The sequence below is a fragment of the Abramis brama genome (genome assembly GCF_963993115.1).
Source record: "Abramis brama genome assembly, chromosome: 10".
NCBI lineage: Eukaryota > Metazoa > Chordata > Actinopteri > Cypriniformes > Leuciscidae > Abramis > Abramis brama.
The window spans coordinates 5375086-5396615 of NC_139972.1; the positions used below are offsets into that span (position 1 = coordinate 5375086).

The 21530-nt window shown below is 37.7% G+C and overlaps 1 protein-coding gene across 1 annotated transcript in view; it reads left to right on the plus strand.

Moving 5' to 3' along the window:
• The first annotated feature begins 3055 nt into the window (after positions 1-3055).
• dync2h1 (dynein cytoplasmic 2 heavy chain 1) overlaps positions 3056-21530 on the plus strand; it is a 116378-nt gene continuing 97903 nt past the window's right edge. The window contains exons 1-14 of the mRNA XM_084127081.1: positions 3056-3330; positions 4304-4490; positions 7759-7929; positions 8718-8856; positions 10604-10722; positions 11853-11997; positions 14491-14723; positions 14801-14932; positions 15040-15153; positions 16028-16139; positions 16420-16544; positions 18722-18897; positions 19605-19800; positions 20263-20358. Of these exons, the coding sequence (XP_083983207.1) occupies positions 4311-4490; positions 7759-7929; positions 8718-8856; positions 10604-10722; positions 11853-11997; positions 14491-14723; positions 14801-14932; positions 15040-15153; positions 16028-16139; positions 16420-16544; positions 18722-18897; positions 19605-19800; positions 20263-20358 (1938 nt within the window). The 5' untranslated portion in view covers positions 3056-3330; positions 4304-4310. The remainder of the gene's footprint in view (positions 3331-4303; positions 4491-7758; positions 7930-8717; positions 8857-10603; positions 10723-11852; positions 11998-14490; positions 14724-14800; positions 14933-15039; positions 15154-16027; positions 16140-16419; positions 16545-18721; positions 18898-19604; positions 19801-20262; positions 20359-21530) is intronic.

Sequence of the window (21530 nt, forward strand, 5' to 3'; positions counted from 1 at the left end):
CTGTTCTCACACACTTCAGCATCGCGGTCACTAGTTTAGACGAACACTGACACCCTGAGGTGAAATAATGGCGTGTTTAACACTTCTCAGATCGGCTTGGGTTTGGATTAAAACTTCATGTTCCGATGAGTTTGGAAAACTTAAATTCTGCACACAGTAAACATCAGAATATACCTTCTCCTGTCAATAAAAAAGTCCAATTTTTAAATCTTATTGCGGACACTTAGGTGGTGTTTGTTGACCACAGTAAGTAAACATAACCGGAAATAAGCGAGACGTACTATTTCCAAACGGAAGTGCGTCAGGAAGCTCAGTGCAAGCGGTCCATTGATTTTCTGTCCAATCAAATGCTCTCTAGAATCTGAAGCCCCGCCCTCCACAGTACAAACTTGTTCACTTGTAACAAGTAATTGTTATATTTACTATAACAATACTATAACAATAACAATACTATGTACATGGTGCACTATGTAGGAGATCAGGAGGAGAAACGGTTTGACATTAGGAGGAAACTGCGGCTTTACTGAGCTCAATGGCTCTGATATAAACTAAACCCTATTGGCTATTTAATTTAAAAAAAATTACAAAAGGGGAGGAGCTGTTCGATGCCCCGCCCTGTCTTCTTTCCCCATAGACTTCCATTGTAAATGTAAACACAATTTTTGCTTATCTTTACAAACTGAATTTTGAATTGAAATGATTTTATTTGCTAATCAACGACTGAATATTATTCATAGAGCTGAAGTTGGCACTTAGTTCAAATTAAAATTTGTCCTGACTTACACCCTTGATTATGTTCTTGTTCTTCCATGTTTTGTCTCATAAGATCAGTATAATTTTTGTATAATTTATATACTGTTACAGTATTTATTAATATTGTAAATTAGCCTTATTTTATATTAGTAATATCAATATTAATTTATATTAATGTAATTTTATTTAAATTTTAGTTTTAGTAATTTTGTTTTTTATTTTTATTTCAACTTTAGCACTTACATTTATTTCATTCAGTTTCCAAGCCGACATTTCTAATTTTCTGTAATGTTTTTCATCGACTATTTATAATTTATTTTAATTGACGAAAACTACTTTTAGTCTTAGTTAACAAGAACAGCACTGGTTAAAATCAGTAGTTCAGCACATAAACTGTTGTAATGCAACAGCGCCACCTGCTGTTTCTCTAATGACTGTCCAGTCCAACAACAGTTTCCATTGTTTGGCAGCACCACTTCAGCTTTTTTATTTTTCCTGATATATTTCTCATACAATTAGAATTGCCTTTAACTGTTACTGTGACTGTAACTTGTATTTTAGTATCTTTAATACATATTTACAACGTTTTCTGTGTTTAATTGTAAATGCATATATTAGGTCATTGTGTTCTAACGAAAAAAGTACCAAAAACTACTCTGGCAATACCATCTTTTGTTTTAGACATGATATAATGGCAATTCCATGTTTTTTTGGACATGTACATTTCCAAGGTAGTATTCCTGGAAGTATCTTGCAATGTAAAGTCATGAATAAGTATGTTTTTTTTTCTGAGGCTATTTTGTCTTGCCGATTATTAGCTGCTTGTTCTCTTATTGAGTTCACTTAACAGCGAGTCTTATTCCTGGAAACAGATTTATAAAGTGGGTTGAGGTTGTTAGATGACTGTAGATTAGCTGTGGTTGCGGTTGTGTGTGTGTGTGTGTGTGTGTTTTGGAGTGTGTTCAGTACTCCTGCGGCCACTAACAGGAACCGTAACGGTACAACACTAACATGGCTGACATTTCCCCCTCTCCGGTAAAAAACTCCCAGTCTGTCAGCCAACTCCTCCGCAGCGCTTGTCCGGATCCGTGGAATGTGTGGTGTTGAAAGTGTGTGTGTGTGTGTGTGTGTTTTCCCCGGTGGGGTGATTGTGCTTTATTTTACGTCCATTTGGCTCTTTCCTGGAGTCTTAATTCCTGTGCGCTCAGACTGGAGGTTATGAGCCCTGCAGCTGTGCAGACACACACACACACACACACACACACACTATTCAACTTCCTCGCATTATTATGGAGGGCTTGTCTGAGGTCAAATACGACTGTTATACTGGGAATTCGTGCCCCTCAACACACTCAGTTTCCAGTGTGTTGCAGCTGTTCTTTGGGTTTGTGTGTCTCTGAGGTATTTTCCCATATTACAATAAGCCCATTAATGCAGCTTTCCCTCCATCTCTCTCTCCTTCTCTCTCACATCAGTGCTGTTTTTATTTCTCTCCGTCTCTCGACGCAGCTCTGCTGGCGTGACTGTGAAGTATTACAGTACTGTAGAAGCATCTGAGGACCCGAGGGCTGTGTGTGGAGCTGGGATTGAGACCCGGACGACGCGTTTAAGCTGAATTCATGTTCTTCTACTAGAGACTTGTGTTAGTCTGCTATGATTGACAGGCAAGCTAAATCACAAAAACTGATATGATGAATAAATAAAATGATCAGAAGCTTCTAAACATTGTTGACTCGTTTCAAACTAATTTCTTAGGAAGATAGACAGACAGACAGACAGACAGACAGACAGATAGACAGATAGATAGATAGATAGATAGATAGATAGATAGATAAATAGGCAGAGAGATAGATGATAGACAGACAGACAGACAGATAGATAGATAGATGGATAGATAGATAAATGGATAGATAGATAGACAGACAGATAGATAGATGATAGATAGATAGATAGATAGATAGATAGGCAGAGAGATAGATAGAGAGATAGATAGATAGATAGATAGATAGATAGATAGATAGATAGATAGATAGAGAGATAGATAGATAAATGGATGGATAGATAGATAGATAGATAGATAGATAGATAGATAGATAGATAGATATATTTCAGTACTATAAGTACTTTGTCAGATTGACTGTAAATCATGCTTAAGCAATAAAGAAAAAATAAATAACGTTTTTTTTACTCCTAAATCCTAACATTGAATCTAGTTCGCGCTTTAACACATCAAACATTAACACACGTACGCGCTTGGCATTCACGACACTCGGTACGTAACGATATGTCCGCAGTGGCCATGGAGACCGCGCCAGCTTCTCCGCTAATGCGCCATAACATTCACGCTGCTCCTGCACATCCACCCGACAAATGACATGATCTGCTGTCGACAATGCGTTTAAAGGCGAACACAAAGCGTGTCCTTCACAACCTTCTGCCTTCCGTGTAACTGAAGCTCCTTATTTTATTTTACAGGAGTAAATTCACTTCATGTGAGAGACAGAGGTTAGCCTAGCCTAGCGTGCTAATCCTTGAGCAGAACTGGTCAAACTGTCAGAGTCTTGACTTCAATAAACCGTAAGACGCTCTTTTCCCTTTATTTTGTTGTCCTTATGATATACTTAAAGCTTTATATTTGTGTATTTGTGCGTTATACAAGTAACAAGTGCACATTTGCTTGTCGCGCATGTGTGATAACAGTATTAAACTGAATTAATCTCAGTATTAAAGTGGAAACGTTCAAGATGTCACGTGTTTTATCTGTCAGTTTGTTAAACCGATGAAAAAATGACTCAAAATGCATAAATACGCCATGTGGCTGCAGATTTTGATGCTTATTTTTAAGAGCAATTATGCTTTTGCATTGTGATATTTAGTGCTAAATAAAATTAAATATTAGTCGTCTTAAAATAGTACCACAGTATCACAGAAATTAATATTGAGGGAGGGTGTCTGTCAGTCATAAATGCATTATTTGATCTCTGTTTTTATGCTGTCATAAACCGCACTGATTTATTACATAGATTTTTGGCAAGGCAAGTTTATTTATTCATTTTCATACACTATGGCAATTCAAAGTGCTTTACACAGAAAGGAATTAAAATAAACACAAAATAAAAGTACTTAAAATTGAAACAGTTATAAAAGGAATTCAAAGAGATATAAAGATGATACAGTTATAAAAGGAATTAAAAGAGTAAAAAGGTGATACGTGGATCAACTTCTCATCTGGCAAAATACCAGTGTATTATACTGTGTCTGTGGTGTTCGTTCGGTGCGCCAAAGGAATCTATTGGACGTCTCCAATAGTTTCCGATTATTTTTCCCTAAAATCAGGCAGGAAGAGCTCTAGGAAAGGAATCGATCCAATCCACACCTCAGAGATTTGTTCGGAGGCTCTAGGACCCCACAGAACAGATTTGGTCCCCGAACCTTGAGTTTAATTTGAATATGGAGAAAATATGATGGCTGACTGTATGATTTCTTCAACAACAGTTGTGTATCGCTTGTTTTTCTGCTGCTAATCCACCATGGGATGTTGTTTAAACAGGTGAAAGATGCCTCCTGGGACAGACGACCCCCGTAAACTCTTCATCCTGACCACAGTGGGGAACCACTTCAGTCTGGACACGCCAGCATCTCTGTCCCGCCGTCCTCTTGATAACTTCCTAGATGATGGGAATGAGTTTCTGCTCGCCGTCAGCAGACACGCAGATGAGCTGCACTTCTCAAACAAGGTTGATCTGAGTAATATTTGTTTAGTCACTGTAGACAAAAGTCTTTTTAAGGCATAATTAAGATTTTTCACTAGATGAACACAAGGAAGAATAATATTCAAGCGTTTAATTACAGTATATATGCCCCAATATACATTGTCTTACACAGTTTACTACTTGATCTTTTTAATACATTTTTTAAATTAATATGAAAGTGTTTTGAACTGATTCAATGACATGGACAGTTTGAAAGATTTTTTGGTTATTTAAAGAGGACCTATTATGCCCTTTTATATAGTCTTGATGTAGTTTTTGTCTCTACTAGAACTGGTTTTCCTGCTTGAATGTTGATTATTTTCCTCATATTCTCCATTGTTGCGGCTCCTCTCTTCCCAGTCTGTCAGTAACGCTCTGTTTACTTCCTGTCTCTATGAAGCCCCTCCTTCTGAAAAGCACACTGTGCTCTGATTGGTCGGCTGGATCAGTGTGTTGTGATTGGTCGAGCGCTTCGAGTGTGTTTGGGAAATGTCCCGCTCTCACCATAACCACCAGTTTAACACACTACTAACTAACTCAACCAGGCCCCGCCCCTTTATTCTGCGAATGAATTATTATAATGAGGAATATTGTGATGTGTTCGCTCCTGGAAGAAACTCAAGACTACAATGGAGGCGTTTCAGGAGTTCAGAAACACTGATATAGAGAAGAACTCACACAGCAACATGGAAAACAAGCAGAATAGAATAAAATCAAACTTCTAAAGTTTACTGTTCATGTCAATGAATCAGTTCAAAACACTAATTCAGTGATTCATGTTCATGTAGTTATGATTGCTACCGATCCATATAAGCTTCAGGAAACTTAATGGCCGATTTTTACATATTTACGATAATTAGCATAATTTTATATCGCAATATTCAAATAACATTCAATAAATCACAGATGTTCTGCACATCACCCAGCTCTACATTCAGCTCCCAAACATTCTCAGAAAAGCAAAAGCTGGGCCGGTTTGCATAAACCGCTAAGACTAGTCTTACAAGTTAGACATACATTTTTTTCTTTAAGACGGTTCATAACTTTTTAATATCAGTTACATTTAAACATAGATTGGCGTAATCTGATACCGAAAAGTAAGACTGGTTGCCCATTTTCGGCCTACATCATAAAAATTGTCCATTTATTTATACGTAAATTCTGCCCTACGTTCCTTTTCAAGAAACTGCTCTGTGACCCTGTCGTACAACTAGCCGTCTTTTCCAGTGACTTGACCAGTGTCCTCTCAATGGCCAGCAGAGTTAGCTATAATTGTATAAATGTAATAATATAATAAAGGTTTATAAATAATAATATAATAAAGTATAATAATACTACTAATAGTTTTATTTTTTATTTTTTAATTATTACTAATATTAATATAAAAAAATATAATAAGTAGTAATATAATAAAGATATAAATGTATAATTGTATGAAATGTATTATGAAAATTGGCTTGCAATTTCGACAAGCAAATACCAAGATATAGGTTGCAGCAGTTTGTCTTTCGACTACACTTGCAAAATCCGCGATGGGACTGAGCTCCAATAGCTTCAGCATCAGCGACTTTTCATGGTATGAAATCGCTGTCAATCAAAAGGAGACGCAGCCTTTCGACAGACCCTCCAATCATCACGCAGAAGCTGGAGTCCAGGCCAGCCCACTCCTCATTCACTCCAGAGACGCTGAGTGTTCGTGGGCGGGACATGATCGCAGCATTATCCAATGACCGTCTAGCAGTGGTGGACAGTAACAAAGTACATTTACTTGAGTACTGTACTGAAGTACACTTTTTGAGTATCTGTACTTTACTTGAGTATTATCTTTTCTGGAAACTTTGTACTTTAACTTCACTACATTTGAAAGACAAATATCATACTTTTTACTCCACTGCATTTCTGTCAAGGTCCTTGAGTAGAAAGTAGTAACATCAGTCAGTGGATGATTTTGGTTTGGAAATGAAAGTCGGGTTGACGTCAAAACCCGACATCATATTTAGGTCAAAACCCGACGTCAGATTTACGTCAAAACCCAACGTCGGACAGACGTTGGATTTTGGTTGGAAATGAAAGTCGGGTTGACGTCAAAGCCAAAAAACTAAGCCAAGGGCACTATTTGAGGGAACAGCCATTTGGGTGTCCGAAACCATTGTAGACGTTATTGAGTGCACTTATTCAATCTCACATTCAATCCCACTACTGGAACTGTGTTCTAGAAATAAATGTGATATTGATATGAGGGCAGGCAGACATAGATTCAGAGGCATAAGGTACTGTATTACATTCAACAATGCAACAATAATAAAACAATGCATTGACATTTACTTTTTACTTTTGATACTTAAAGGTACTGTATGTAAGATTGTGGCCAAAACTGGTACTGCAATCACTTTCAAATTACTGTAGAGTGGTGTATCCCCTCCCCCTTCCCCCTGACTCGAGGTTGCCAGATAGGCTGCAGAATCCAGCAGGAACGTAGGCTGACACGTTTGTAGCTGCAGCTGTGGTAACTAGAGCAGAGCTGGCAACCCGGATGCCGAAACACTACTGACTTCGTGATTAGTAGATAGGTGGAGGGTGGAGCATCAGGCCAAAACACAAGATGACAACATCAACATCAGTTGAGGGCTGCAACTATCACTTTTAAATGACAATATCCTGGCCGGACTACTGTTGTCAGTGATATAAGTATTTGAAATGAACATGATTTCTTAATGTCTAGTGACATATCAGGGCCATTTTATGATTAATTGAAATACATTTCTTACATACAGCTCCTTTAAGTACTTTTAAAAACGAGTACTTCTGTACTTTTACTTAAGTAAGAATCGGTCTTTACAACTTTTACTTGTAACAGAGTAATATTTGACCAGTAGTATCTGTACTTTCACTCAAGTAAGGAAGTTGTGTACTTTGTCCACCTCTGCCGTCTAGTTTCGAAGCGCTGAAAAAACTGTTCAGAGCAGCCCCATTGAAGTCAATAGACGCTGGGCTTCAACAGGCAAATGCACTGTGACGCTACGGGAATGTATGAGAAGGAAATCGACCTGCTGTATGCAACTGATTCTGAACCAACTCGTCTTTGAGATGAACGTGTTCTAATGCATTTTTAGTACATATTTGACCATTGATTTTTTGACATTATAGGGGAAGCCGAGCTTCCCTTGCAGTCTTAAAGAAATCCCCACTGTAAGACACTGTCTCAATAAAGGCTATGTTCCTGCAACTGGCCCCTGATGTTGTGTGTGTGCAGCTGGAGAGCATGGAGGGTGACGGCAGGGTTCTCGTGTTCTTCAAACCTCACCCGTGTGTGGTGTCAGAGGAAAACCTGCACCGATCGGTCCTGGTGTCCTCCATGCTGGAGTCTCCCATCAGCACTCTGTACCAGGCCCTGCGACAGGTCTACGGCCCCGTCCTGCTGCAGGTCAGATGATTGGGATTTCTTTGTGATATTTTTGTGCTAAATTGTAAATAAAATAAAATAGAACTGGAGTATCACAGAAATTAGTGATATAAACTGGTGTGAGAAATCAAATCTCCTCTTAAATGCCAAAACTAAGGAGACGGTTATTGATTTTAGAGTGAGAGAGCAGGATATATCATTAATTAATGGGGAACAAATTAAATTAGTAACACATTATAAATACCTCGGTATAGTCTTCATTTCTTAAAGAAATGACTGTCTTTTAATGTCCATATCAGAGTGCTTGAGATGTTTTATGGGGCTTTTATTGAAAGCGTTGTGACGTTGCTGGTATGGTAATGCTTCTGAAATCACTACGAAAAGTCTCTACGACTACGGACAAGCTAACTGTTGGGAATTAAGTTAACAAGTATAGAGAGTATATATAAAGAGACAGTGCAGAATAATGCTAATATCATTGTGAATGATACAAGGAATCCTTTATAATTACTGCCATCTGGCCGACGGTACACGTCCAAACTATCTTTTATCCCCCAAGCAATTCGATTTTTAAACGCTTCTTCTAGTGTGGATTGATGGTCAGCTGGTCTGGTTATCTTAAATTAGATCTATTTGTTTTAATTTATTGTTTGTATATGCCAACTGTGATTCTTTAAATGTCTGTGTGAGCTCGCTGCAAACTACTTCCACTATAGGGACAAATAAACACTACTCCTACTAGACTCATGGGACATGTTTCACGGCTGGCTTTTGTAATGTGTTTTGTGTGTGTTTTCTGCTCTCTTCAGGATGATAAATGGAGTCAGTCGTTCGACTCAAAGCTTCAGTCTCTGCTCACAGATCTCGAGGTCGGGCTGGGCTCTGTGCTTAGACACTCAACACCAAAGGATTCTGGGAAACGGAGTCTTTCAGAGTCAGATGTGTCAAGTGAGTTCTTCCATCTTGAGTTTTTATAAATTCCATGCGACCGGGGCTTGACATTAACACCCGCTAGCCGCCAAATGTGTGTGTATTTCATTAGTGATGTGTAACACAGTCACTCCTCTAGCCAGTTTGGCGGGTTTAATTCTATATAATATATATTTTTCAATTGTAGTCTTTTAAAAAAGTCATCTGAAATAATAAACTAAGTGTAATGTAGTGTAATGATTAGGGCTGGGTATTGGCACAAATTTCACAATTCGATTCGATTTCGATTCACAAGCTTGCAATTCGATTCGGTTTCGATTACGATTCGATTCGATTCGATTCAATATCGATTATTTTGGATATCAGGTACAATACATTGCAAATTTGATCAAGGAAAACAAATCTCTTAACTATTATTGTAAACTATGGGAGTCAGTTGTAGCCTATAGGCTTCATTAGCCTACTATAATATTGAAGGTAAAAATGAACTGATTTGTATACAAACACTTAAAATACACTTATTTATTTTTATAATAATAAAGTTATATGAAATTATATAAAAATTTAAATGGTGGCTGTCATAAAAAAACTTTCCAGATTTATTCAAACATGCATTAAATATTGAAGAACATTAAAAATGATAATGATTATGTAATATGGTGCATATATTTAACAAAATGCTCCTCTCTAGAGTTAATTTTTCCAGCTGACTAACGAGTTTATGGTCACTGGATATGGTTTTTCTGAGGTAAATGTGACGTTACATGACATTGTTTACTGACGTCTTTCCACGGTTGAAACACTGATTGAGCGACTCCATGTCACATGATACGGACTTCGATAAGTTGTACTCTATCTTTAACACACTTTCAGAAGCTCATTCATGTTTATTTCGCGCTGTAACTGGTGTTATTAATGCGGAAGAGAAGATCATGTGCTGCTCTTGAGCTGAGCCAGAGCGATCTCATGCCACAGCGCCAAAACGGTGTTTATGTTTTTGAATTTCGTAAGAAAATGGACGTAATTTGAAATCTGAGACTTTGTTTCATATCAATAATAACAAAGCACAAAGATTATTGCGATTTATTGGATGGGATGCGCGCAACAATGTTCCATTCATTCATCAACTGAAAACAGGATTACTAATTGATTCTTGGGATTTAAGAATCGATATCGGTTCGTAAAAATTAGAATCGATTAAAATCGAGAAATCTATATTTTTTACCCAGCCCTAGTAATGATACATATCGATACTGAAATATCTGAAACTCTTCTGCAGGAAACATGATACCAGCTGCTCTTTCTCTCTCTCTCATCTCTCCAACAGCGAGTTACACACAAACCCGCCTCTCCTCACTCACTCGATTCATTTGCTCCGGATGAATATTGTTGGTGTTACAGGGATTGAATTTCCGTGTGGGATTGCACGTATTGAGAATAATATTAATCATTCCCGCAGATTTTCTGCTCACGCCCAAAGTGCAGCACATAAAGACACTATATTGGCGATGTAAAACAGTGTAACGGATCCGTGCGTCAGCTCTTCAAGTGACAGCAGCCTAATATACCGGCTGCCAAATTATGAGATAATATTAAAAATATCTATTTTACAGTTTTTCCCCATGGTATCGATGTCAAAATGGTGGCCAGTGGAACTGCTGAGTGGCTGGTAACTTTGGAAAACCACTAGTCACAGTGGCTGATGAGCAAACACGTGAATGTCAAGCCCTGCGTGCGAGTAAAGTCCCCATGCTGATGTGTGCAGGTATCACGACCCCTCTGGATGAGTTCTGCTTCTGGGCTGATGTCAGTCGCTCTGCACAGCAGAGCAGCGAGAGAGAGCGAGCGGCACACTTCACTGAGCTCTTTACCACCATTGAGAAGGTACACACACACACACATTAAGAGTTTTGATGCTCATGTGCACAGGCCTATCGCGATAATCAATACATTGACTTATCCCACGATATATGGACGTGACCTCAATCATCATGTATTGCCCATTACGTGTCAATAAAAATAAATGTCACCAACATTTTGGCTATCGCAGTGCTCTCTGTCATCTTATCTGCTTATTCTATTTTTTCTTCTTGTCACTTTTTGTTAACAAATGTTTATTTAATATTAGCTATTTATATGTTATTTATTTTGACACTTCAATTCCAGTATCTAAATATTCTTAAGAATTAAAAGTTTGCTGTCATTTGAAAGTGTGTAGGCCTACTTGCATTATTATGCTGTTATATTATGATTATATATTACAGTGGTATAAAACTATTTTAAAATGACTATAATATAGTTTATCGCAAATCTTTCTGGGACAATATATCACCCAACGAACAGTAGTTATCGTGACAGGCCTAGCTGTACACCCAGTGTTTTTGTAATATTATTTATATAGGCTACTATTATGGCTATTGTTCATATTTTGAATTGGCTTTTATTTTTATACTTTCAGTTTTCATTTTAATTTTAGTTGAAGTTTTAGAATTTTGTGCTTTTGTCATTTTTATCATTGTTTTTTTTAATCAATTTATTTATTTATACTATTTAGCTTTATTATTATTTAACTCATTTTATTTAAGTTAGTTACCAAATCAACATTTCAGAAATGTTTCATCTAATTTTTATATTTTATATGATTTCAGCTTTATTTTCATTACCAATAACAATTTTAATAGTTTAGTTGTTTTAGTTAACAATAACACTACTGGCACGATCAATGTGGACGTCTATTATTATTAACTTAAACTTATTTTATTTCAATTAGTTGCCTCGTTTTTTTTAGTTAAATGTTTTCATCTAATATTTATACTTTATTTAATTTCTATGAATGAAAATGTTTTAATAGATTTAGTTACCAATAAAACCGTGTCCGTGAACTGGCTGTTTACATCAACTTTAAATCAGATCCAATCAATTTAAGATGTTTTTTAATGATACATTTTAATTTCATGCTTGAAAGCCAAGAGCAAGTAACCCTCCATGGACTTTGAATCATGTGTTTGTTTCAGGACTACAGTAATCTGGATAGTTTCAGTCTGGTGGAGGTACAGGACCTGATTGAGAGCACACGCGAGACAGTAGATGACGTGTGGAAACAGAATGAGCACGCCGCCTATCCCGAGACACGCATGATCAGACTCATGGATGTCATAGGTGCACATCAAGTGTTGATAAATAATAATGATGCTTAACTTAAAGGGTTAGTTCACCCAAAAATGAAAATGATCCCATGATTGACTCACCCTCAAGCCATCCTAGGTGTGTATGACTTTCTTCTTTCAGACGAACACAATCAGAGTTATATTTTAAAAACACCCTGACGCTTCCAAGCTTTATAATGGCAGTGGATTGCAACCAACAGATTGAAGCTCAAAAACGTGCATCCATCCATCATAGACGAACTTCACGTGGCTCCAGGGTTAATAAAGGCCTTCTGAAGCGAAGCCATGAGTTTGTGTAAGAAAAATATTAATATTTTAAACTTTATAAAGTAAAATAACTAGCTTCTGGCCAAACAAACATACGGATTCCACATAAGTCTAAAGCGCAACTTATGCGAGTAATGCGACGCATTGCTGATATTTACGCTACGCATGACGCATTATGCTAATACTGGTGTCATAAGTTGCGCTTTAGGAGTAAGTAGACTGTGTAGAGCCGTTTGGCCGGAAGCTAGAAATTTAATTCTAGTTTATTTTTCGTACACAAACTAATGGCTTCGCTTCAGAAGGCCTTTATTAACCCCCCAGAGTCGTGTGGAGTTTGTTTATGATGGATAGATGCACTTTTTTGAGCTTCAAACTGATGGTTGCAATCCACTGCCATTATAAAGCTTGGAAGAGAGAAAGTCATATACACCTAGGATGGCTTGACAAAATTCAATTCAATGATATTGACAAAAATGAATATCTCGATATTTTTTTCCAATATCTCGATATCGATATTCAGACGATATTTTTGCCATCCTTCAAAGAAATGTGTGCAAACTGGCAAAGAAGGTCCATGCATTTGACCTATTATTGTAGGCTATAGAAAAAACAATAAAGGAGCTAACTAAACAGAATCTGAGGTAGCCCCTATACTTTTTCCACTTACAAAAAAAATAAATAAAAAAACGGAACTAGGCACCTCTTGCAACAGTGATTATTAAATCAAACAACAATATTGTTGATGATAAATTAAAAGTAAAAAAAAATATTTTCAAAACGCTATAAATCCATCAATTTTTTCCCCAAAACGCTATAAAGCCATAATTTTTTCCCCCCCAAAAATGTATGGTTTGTCTTTTTAAAAAAGTCTTTTGTCTTTTATTTTTCGTGTTTGCATTTATGAGGAAAAAACAATATTACGTGACAGTTCTCCATTATGGACGCGAGCGCTCTGAAAGCAGCACTAAAAGACTTTCAAACTTTCACAGAGACCTCAAAACAGAAAGTACAAATCCTTTCTTTAAAACGAATTTCGTTTTGTATTAATTGTATCTTAATTTTAATAATTTTTTCATTAACCAATTTCCTGGATTTAATACATAAAAAGTAAATATAGGCTAGCAATCACAACATAAGGTGCTTGAACTGGAGATTATATCATCATGAACCGTAGCCTACTCGCCTCACAGGCCTAAAAAATGTGAAATATATTTACAGAAAGCTGGTTCTAAACAAAACCATCCAAAACAAAATAAAACTATTTAGCATAATAAATGTGCATTTCTCCGGTGCGTTCACTAGCCTACTGCGAAGATCGCGAGTCAATAGCCTATCGTCAACTTCATCTTTGCAGCCGACACAGAAATTAATAAACAATTAAAATGTCTTATTGCAATATTTTACATATTCATAATCATTACTTTTGCTGGTTCTTTGAGGCAGCTTTTTAGGTTTATGGCGTTTTGGAAAAGAGCTCTTCACGTACAAACACCGTTTCACCAGGGCACAGCGGCCCTTCAGCACATAAGAGAAAAAGCACGGACTTACTAATTACGAAACTTTGATGTGGTTGAACAGGTGAAACAGTCACAAATTCCTCTGCAACTCAAACCTTCTCAGTACGAGTTATGAAGGAAGAGAACAGCATTACAGTGTTCAGCACGTCCTCCTCTGATTGCTGTGTTGTGACTGAAAAAGTGCGTGCAGGAGCACATGCGCAAAACGTAGGTTTGTAAAATGTCCTTTTGTAAAATGACATATGATAAAATAAAAATAATTCAAAAAATATTCATATATCATTTTAAAAACGGGTTTGCGCATGTGCTTCTGCACTATTTAGAATTTACGTATGAATGTGCGTTTTTGACGACACGGGACCATCGGAGGTTGCTTCCGGGAATAGTACTGCCCTACAGTATTAAAAATCGCTACATATAATTGTTTAGAAGGTTATAGTGTGCGTTATTTGTTTTCTCTTTAACTTCTTTCAGCTCTTTTCATGTTTGGCCTTTTCATGTCAAAATATGAAATATTCGATATCCCAATTTTGCATATCGTCCAGACAACAATTTGGATATTATCGTCTAAACGATATATCGCCCACCTCTACTTGAGGGTGAGTAAATCATGGGGTGATTTTCATTTTTGGGTGAACTATCCCTTTAATAATATATTTGAGAAAGTACTAATAACGTTCCTGATGTGTGTGTGTTTGCAGGCGGAGCTCTCGGCAGGTTTGTACAGAGGAAGTTGAATGCGCTGCGCTTGTGGGAGGATCCTTATTTCACAGTCAGGGAGGGGCTTAAAGGGGGCGTGTCTGTCTGTGAGCAGTGGGTGGCGGCCTGTGAACGCCTGACTGGTCAGGTGTGGAAACGCTACTCTCCTCATCCGTGGAGCGGAGAGAAACACCGGCCACAGGGGCTGGAGAGCCTCGCCAAGCGATTGGAGGAGGTCGGACCGCACACCTATCCAACCTTGCAGTATAAGCCGGTGCATTATCTTATGATGTGTGTGTGTGTTTGTTTTAGGTGGCACAGGTGCGATCTGTGTGTGAGAAACTGCAGCGTTTGTTATCCGGAGGGAAACAGCCGGTTTCAGCCGCACGTGTGTATCAGCCTTTCACAGGACTCAACCCGATACACTACAACCCTTACACTGAGGTGCACACATGCACGAGATATTCACTGTTGTATTTCCATTGCAAACACATGATGAACATTTGATATATCACTCAGCTGTATATTTATGTGTGTGTGTGTGTGTTTAGCCCTTATGGAGAGCCGCGATGTCTCAGTTCGATCGACTCATCACTCCAGCTGAACAGGAAGCAGCTGGAAAGCTCAAGACCTTTATAATAGATGCACAGGACAGTCCGCAGCAGGTACACACACTCACACTAGTCCTGTGTATCCACACATTTAGCTTTTTGTTTGAGTCATTTCGTTACGCTAGCCAAGAACCGCCAAGAACTTAGACAGAGAGAGACTGTCTGATTGAGGGCGAGTGAATAGATAATACAAGATAAATAGACAAAATAAACAAAAAATACACTACTGTTCAAAAGTTTGGGTTTTTAACTAAATTAATTAACACTTTTATCTATCAAGGATGCATTAAATTGATCAAAGTACAGTAAAGACATTTATAATGTTACAAAAGATTCTATTTCAAATAAATGCTGTTCTTTTGAACTTTCTGTTCATCAAAGAATCCTGAAAAAATGTTTTATGGTTTCCACAGAAATATGAAGCAGCACAACTGTTTTCAACACTGATACTAATCATAAATGTTTCTTGAGCATCAAATCATCATATTATACTGATTTCTGAAGGATCATGTGACACTGAAGACTGGAGTAATGATGCTGAAAATACAGCTTTGATCACAGGAATAAATTACACTTTACTATATATTCACATAGAAAGCAGTTTTTCTAAATTATAATAATATGTCACTGTTTTTACCATATTTTTGATCAAATAAATGCAGCCTTGGTGAGCAGAAGACACTTCTTTCAAAAACAAAGAACAAAGTAGTGTATTAGAGAAACTTTAAGGCGGAATTTTCCGCCTTCAAAAATAAACGACTGATTATTTCACAGACATCAGAAAGCATAGTTAAATATCTCATATATACGTTTCTTAAACAAAACTCAAATTGTTTACCTGTCTGTAACTGTCTGTGTGCTTGATGTTTGACCCCAGACTTATACTAAATTCCCAGACAAACTCTTCTTTTTCTTAACGTCGTTTCAGCTGCTGCAGGCGTTTCAGAAACACAGAGATCTGATCAAACGACCCACGATCAGCAAAGAACTGCAGCCGGAGAGAGAAACGCTCCTCACACGACTGCTGGACTACAACAAGGGTCAGATCACACACACTGAGCAATACAACACAGGCTCACTGAGTTCTGACTTCATAGCCAGCTACATCCTAACTGAAACGAAACCACACACGTGACTGATTTGAAACACTCATTTTGGCCAAAATTAGGCATTGCATGCCTACATCATGTTATGAAGCTCACTAATACATAGCTAGAGTTTCACAGATGACTAGGGCCATCTAGATTGCCATACCATGAAGAGAGAAAGACACCAGAGAGGTCTTAAAGAGTTTTTGATGGCAGCCGTGTTGTTGTGCAGGACTGCGGGCGGATTTTGAGAGCCGCTGTCACGGCGCGCCAGGAGAGAAAACCGGTCCTCTAGCAGGAAGAAACCTTCCCGAGGTCGTCAACAATATTGTGTGGGTCAGACAGCTGCTGCTTAAGGTGCGTATGAGCTTATATTAATTAATGGACAACATTTCAATGAGCCATTTAAAGGGACACTCCACCCATTTGCATTAAGCTTTGCATTGTTAGAAACCCAGTCATACTATTGAATGGTCGTGCAACACTCTCTCATTTTCCCCTGAGACGGGAGAAATCCGTTATTTACCTCTTACACTTCCTCCCACAATGACGCAAAAATCGTCATTTTGCGTCTTTGTCGGAGGAAGTGTAAGAGGGGGGGATTTCTGTTGAGACTACAGACACTCGTTCCTCATCTTTCCCAGGGGCGGGACCCGCTCACGCTACAGACCTATTACAGATCAGTGGGTGGGACTTTACTCTCTGAAACTGAAAGCAATATCCTCCATCTTGTTTGAAGCTAAGCTAACAGGCGCTGTGGAGACAGATGTAAAGTTATGACAATAGCGGAGGAGAGTGCTCAATATGATATAGAAGAAGAGGATTTCGGAAGTCTGATGCTTGAATCAGGTGTTTGTGGCTACCTTTACAAGCCGCATTATAGCGAAGAGCAGCCGAGGCAGAAGACCTGCCTGCCGCGGACGAGGAGCCCGGACTGGCTCGAGTTAGGGCGGACTGGTGGCGCCGGTGATCTCACTATGCAACTACGAACACAGAGATAGAGTCCGTCTGCGGCAAAGAATTTCAACAATGACAATTTCGCCTGGACGAAATCTCTGAATCAGACGTTTGTGTTGTGAACTATCCTAGTTTCGCACCGCATATGTTCTGACTGAACATCCAGGTACCATGCAATAATTCACCTTTTCGAAAGAAATACAAACGAGGAATAATGCACTAATGAGTTCGCCAACTAACTAGACATTTTGTGTGAAATGAATTTCAAGCTCTGGTGGTAGCTAGCCTTGTAGACGGAAGAGTGATTTCTCTTATATGCAGATATGCGCTGTTCTGGATTAGTGGGAGTGGCTTGCGGAGCTGTGCAATGTGGTGCATTGTGGGAGTTGTTGTCTTTCATACAAATGCGTCCTGAAGTTATTTTTTGTCTTTCCTCGGTCACGAAGGCACCAAATTCAAAATTTATTTCACATTTCGACTACATATATGACCCACTTTCAATAAAAAACAATGTGCCTATGGGTGGAATGCCCCTTTAAGACACTACAGGCAGAACCCTTGTTTTTACTGTTTTATTCCTATCTAGTGTATATTCTGAAGGTTTGTTCATATATCATTTTCCTGATTTATATGTAAAATGTAAGTCCAAAAAAATCCCCTCCATAAAAGCCTTTAATATGTCAACAAAATGATTTTTGAACCTGGATTTACCTAGTGTTCTGATTCCTGTGTTGGACAACTTATGCAATTTAGTGCCTATTTAATTAGAAAATGCCTTATTTGCATATTTAAACAACATTTCAGGAAAAAAAGGTCTTAATGTACTGTGTTTCAGCAGCTGATGAAAGCATGGTGATATCTATTAGTTAATTATTTTAACTGTAGTGTCATCGATTAAAGGTGAAGTATGTAAGATAGTTAAAATCCATTCTCTTAACTCAGTTTACAGTTCATTGACTACTATTAGTGTGCTATTCATGGGTTTATCTCCCCCAAAAGTGTAAACATTGAACCTCTCAGGCACTATTAAATCATTAAGAGCTGTCCGTTCAGATCTGTCAATCACTTTCCAGCTCAACCAATAGTGAGAGTGTGGGGCGTAGCTACTGTTGGAGGCGGAGTCAGAGGGTGTGGGACCATGACTGACACATTACATGCGAAGAGACATTAAATGTTGGCCATAAATCACTGCATTTAGACCTTCACAGATTAAACATCATCATGCACCTGTTCAGACACACATGCACCAGTTTATAATGTTAACTCAAACAGTTGTGGTCTGTCATGTCAGAAAATGCGCCCAATGCAGATTCACTGGATGGGTTTTTTAAAAGCGAGACGCTTGCGTTCACACTACACAGTGTGTTTCTGCTTACTTATGACACATAGCACACATATGTTGGACCTTTCACTGAAAGTAGTCTACTTTTACAAGCACCCGTACCTGTAATTCCCATAGGAACCACTAGTGTTGCAGAAACAACATACTTCACCTTTAAAGACATTAAAAAAGAACATTAAAAGTGGTGAAGGACTTGAGTTGGTCACTAGATAGAAACAGTAAAATCTGTGTGTAGGTGGAGGACTCTCTGAAGATGGCAGACGCTTTGCTCTCGGATCTGTCTGGGTTTCGGCCGCTGGTCCGTTTCTCTGATGAGCTGCAGGACCAGCTGAGATCTTACGAGCAGGAGCAGTTTGAAGACTGGACCAGAGACCTGCTGTCAGGACTCTCCGATCCCAAATCTGGAATCAGGTTAACACACACACACACACACACACACACACAACAAACATGTAGACATACTTTAAAGGGCATTTCATAGCTTTCCATTGCTCTTGCTCATATTGCTATAAAGCATCATGTTTGATATGCTAAATTCTAGTGCCTTTAAATGATCAACATGATCAAAACTTTGCTGTTGTACACGATCTACTACATGCCTTGATAGTTTACACTTTTTTAAGTAAGTAAAAGACCCAAGGACAGAACTATTCAAAGCTGGTCAATAACCGCAGATATATTGTTAGAAAACGAAAACCTTGACTTCCTAATTATGTGTACTTGTTTTATACAATTATTTAATTTTGGTCTGGTTAATTTCATGGCATCTGTTTGTTTTACACAATTATTTAATTTTGGTCTGGTTAATTTCATGGCATCTGTTTGTTTTACACAATTATTTAATTTTGGTCTGGTTAATTTCATGGCATCTGTTTGTTTTACACAATTATTTAATTTTGGTCTGGTTAATTTCATGGCAGCTGTTTGTTTTACACAATTATTTAATTTTGGTCTGGTTCATTTCATGGCATCTGTTTGTATATAGTTAATTGAATCTGTGATATATGTTTCTGACACAGCTTGAAACTTATAATAAAATATTGATAAAAAAGTAAGTAAAAGGCCTTTTAGTCTAATCGTAAAAACGTCCAACTCCAGCTCATAGTTCACGTGTCTAGTTTGCAGGCCAGTAATCGTGTGATGGAGTTGGATCACATGGATGGGAAACTGAAGATCCAGTACTCGGACCGGCTGGTGAGTTTACTCAGAGAGGTTCGACAGCTCTCCGCCCTGGGCTTCACCATCCCTGCTAAGATCCAGCAGGCGGGAAACACCGCAGAGAAGTTCTACCGACAGGCCATCATCCTCAAACAGGTGTGTTACACACACATACACACGGACTGGAGGTTTTTCTTACACTGTACGCTTGCTAAAAGTACCAATATGACTACTAACCCAACGAGTGACATTCCTAGACAAGATTCTAGTCTAGAATGTTCTCTGTTTCAGGTTAGATTCATTTATGTGAATCAGTTCGGTCATATCATTGAAATGAATCACTGATTCATTTGAGTCAACACTTGATATAATTCGCTCCAGATAAATACTGCTCTGAAGTCAGTTATATAATCTTATTGTTATTCAGTTAAAAGATACTGACCTCTTACATAGTTTAATTGCAACAGGCTACTCTTTGTTAGTAGCTTGACTGTAGTTTAACAACTTTACATTTTAATTCGCTTGTAGTTTAGCTTCCCCCATACTGTATTCTTAGTCAAATATTGAGTTGTATGTAGACTTGTGTTGCGAGTACAAGTGTATTTGTGTATTTAACAGGTGGCTCATTTCTACAACACCATCGATCAGCAGATGATCCCTTCTCAACGACCCATGATGCTCGGCTGTGCTCTGGCCTTTGAGCAGGTCATCAAGGTAATCCTTCTGCGCTGAGAACATGTCCTAGAGCCATGAAACTGTATTTTATAGTATTGTACAATATATATATATATAATTATTTATTTATTTATTTATTTTTTCTCTTCTGTTCACCAATGCTGCATTTATTTGATCAAAAATACAGTAAAAACAGTAATTTTGTGAAATATTATTACAATTTAAAAGAACTGTTTTCTATGTGAATATATAGTAAAGTGTAATTTATTCCTGTGATCAAAGCTGAATATTCAGCATCATTACTCCAGTCTTCAGTGTCACATGATCCTTCAGAAATCAGTATAATATGATGATTTGATAACTTTTGATCAATTTAATGCATCCTTGCTGAATAAAAGTATTAATTTCTTTAAAAAACAACAACACAGTTCTTACTAGGGTTGGGTATCGATTGAATTTTAATGATTCCGATACTGATTCTGCTTATCAATTCCTAATTTCGATTCCAATAAGGTCAAAAAAACAAACATAGATTTCATTCACATTTATTCTAAGTCTTAGTCTAAATCAAACAGGCTAAAGAACACTTACTTAAGGAACTTTTGCCTGTGGTTTAAAAATACCATACCAAAAACAACTAAATAAGCCTAAATAAGATAACTTTAAAGCATTATTAAAGACAAGTAAAACACTCAGTAATTAAAAAAGAACAAATAAACATATTAGCAATTACACAAAAAATACAACTGAACAAAGATATGATTGAAATAAGCCGTGTTTTTAAGATTTTCAGGTATTCAGGTACAGAAACTGTAATCAAATGTGAAATAAAGCTGCAGTTTATAATTAAAATATATATTACAAATATAGATACAAACGTTATTCAGTCAAGAACAGCGAGTGCATTTTCTCTTTCTTTTGTTCTTTGATTAAAGAAGGTTATTAGGCTGCTGTCACTTTAAGACTAATGCACGTATCCAATATACTGTTACACACGTTTTCTATCTTGACTGTTTACGTTCATTTAAGACTGTGGATTTTTTGACATTTTTGTGTGTGTATTTGTCCGTTCAAGATGCGGAAGACGACTCCAGTATTGCATGCATACAGTATGAGAGGCAGCTTTCCGTGCGCATGGTTTGGATGTGTGCGTAGCACAGAAAACACATCACGTATCCGAGTCCTGACCTTAAGTATCCGATTCCAGAATT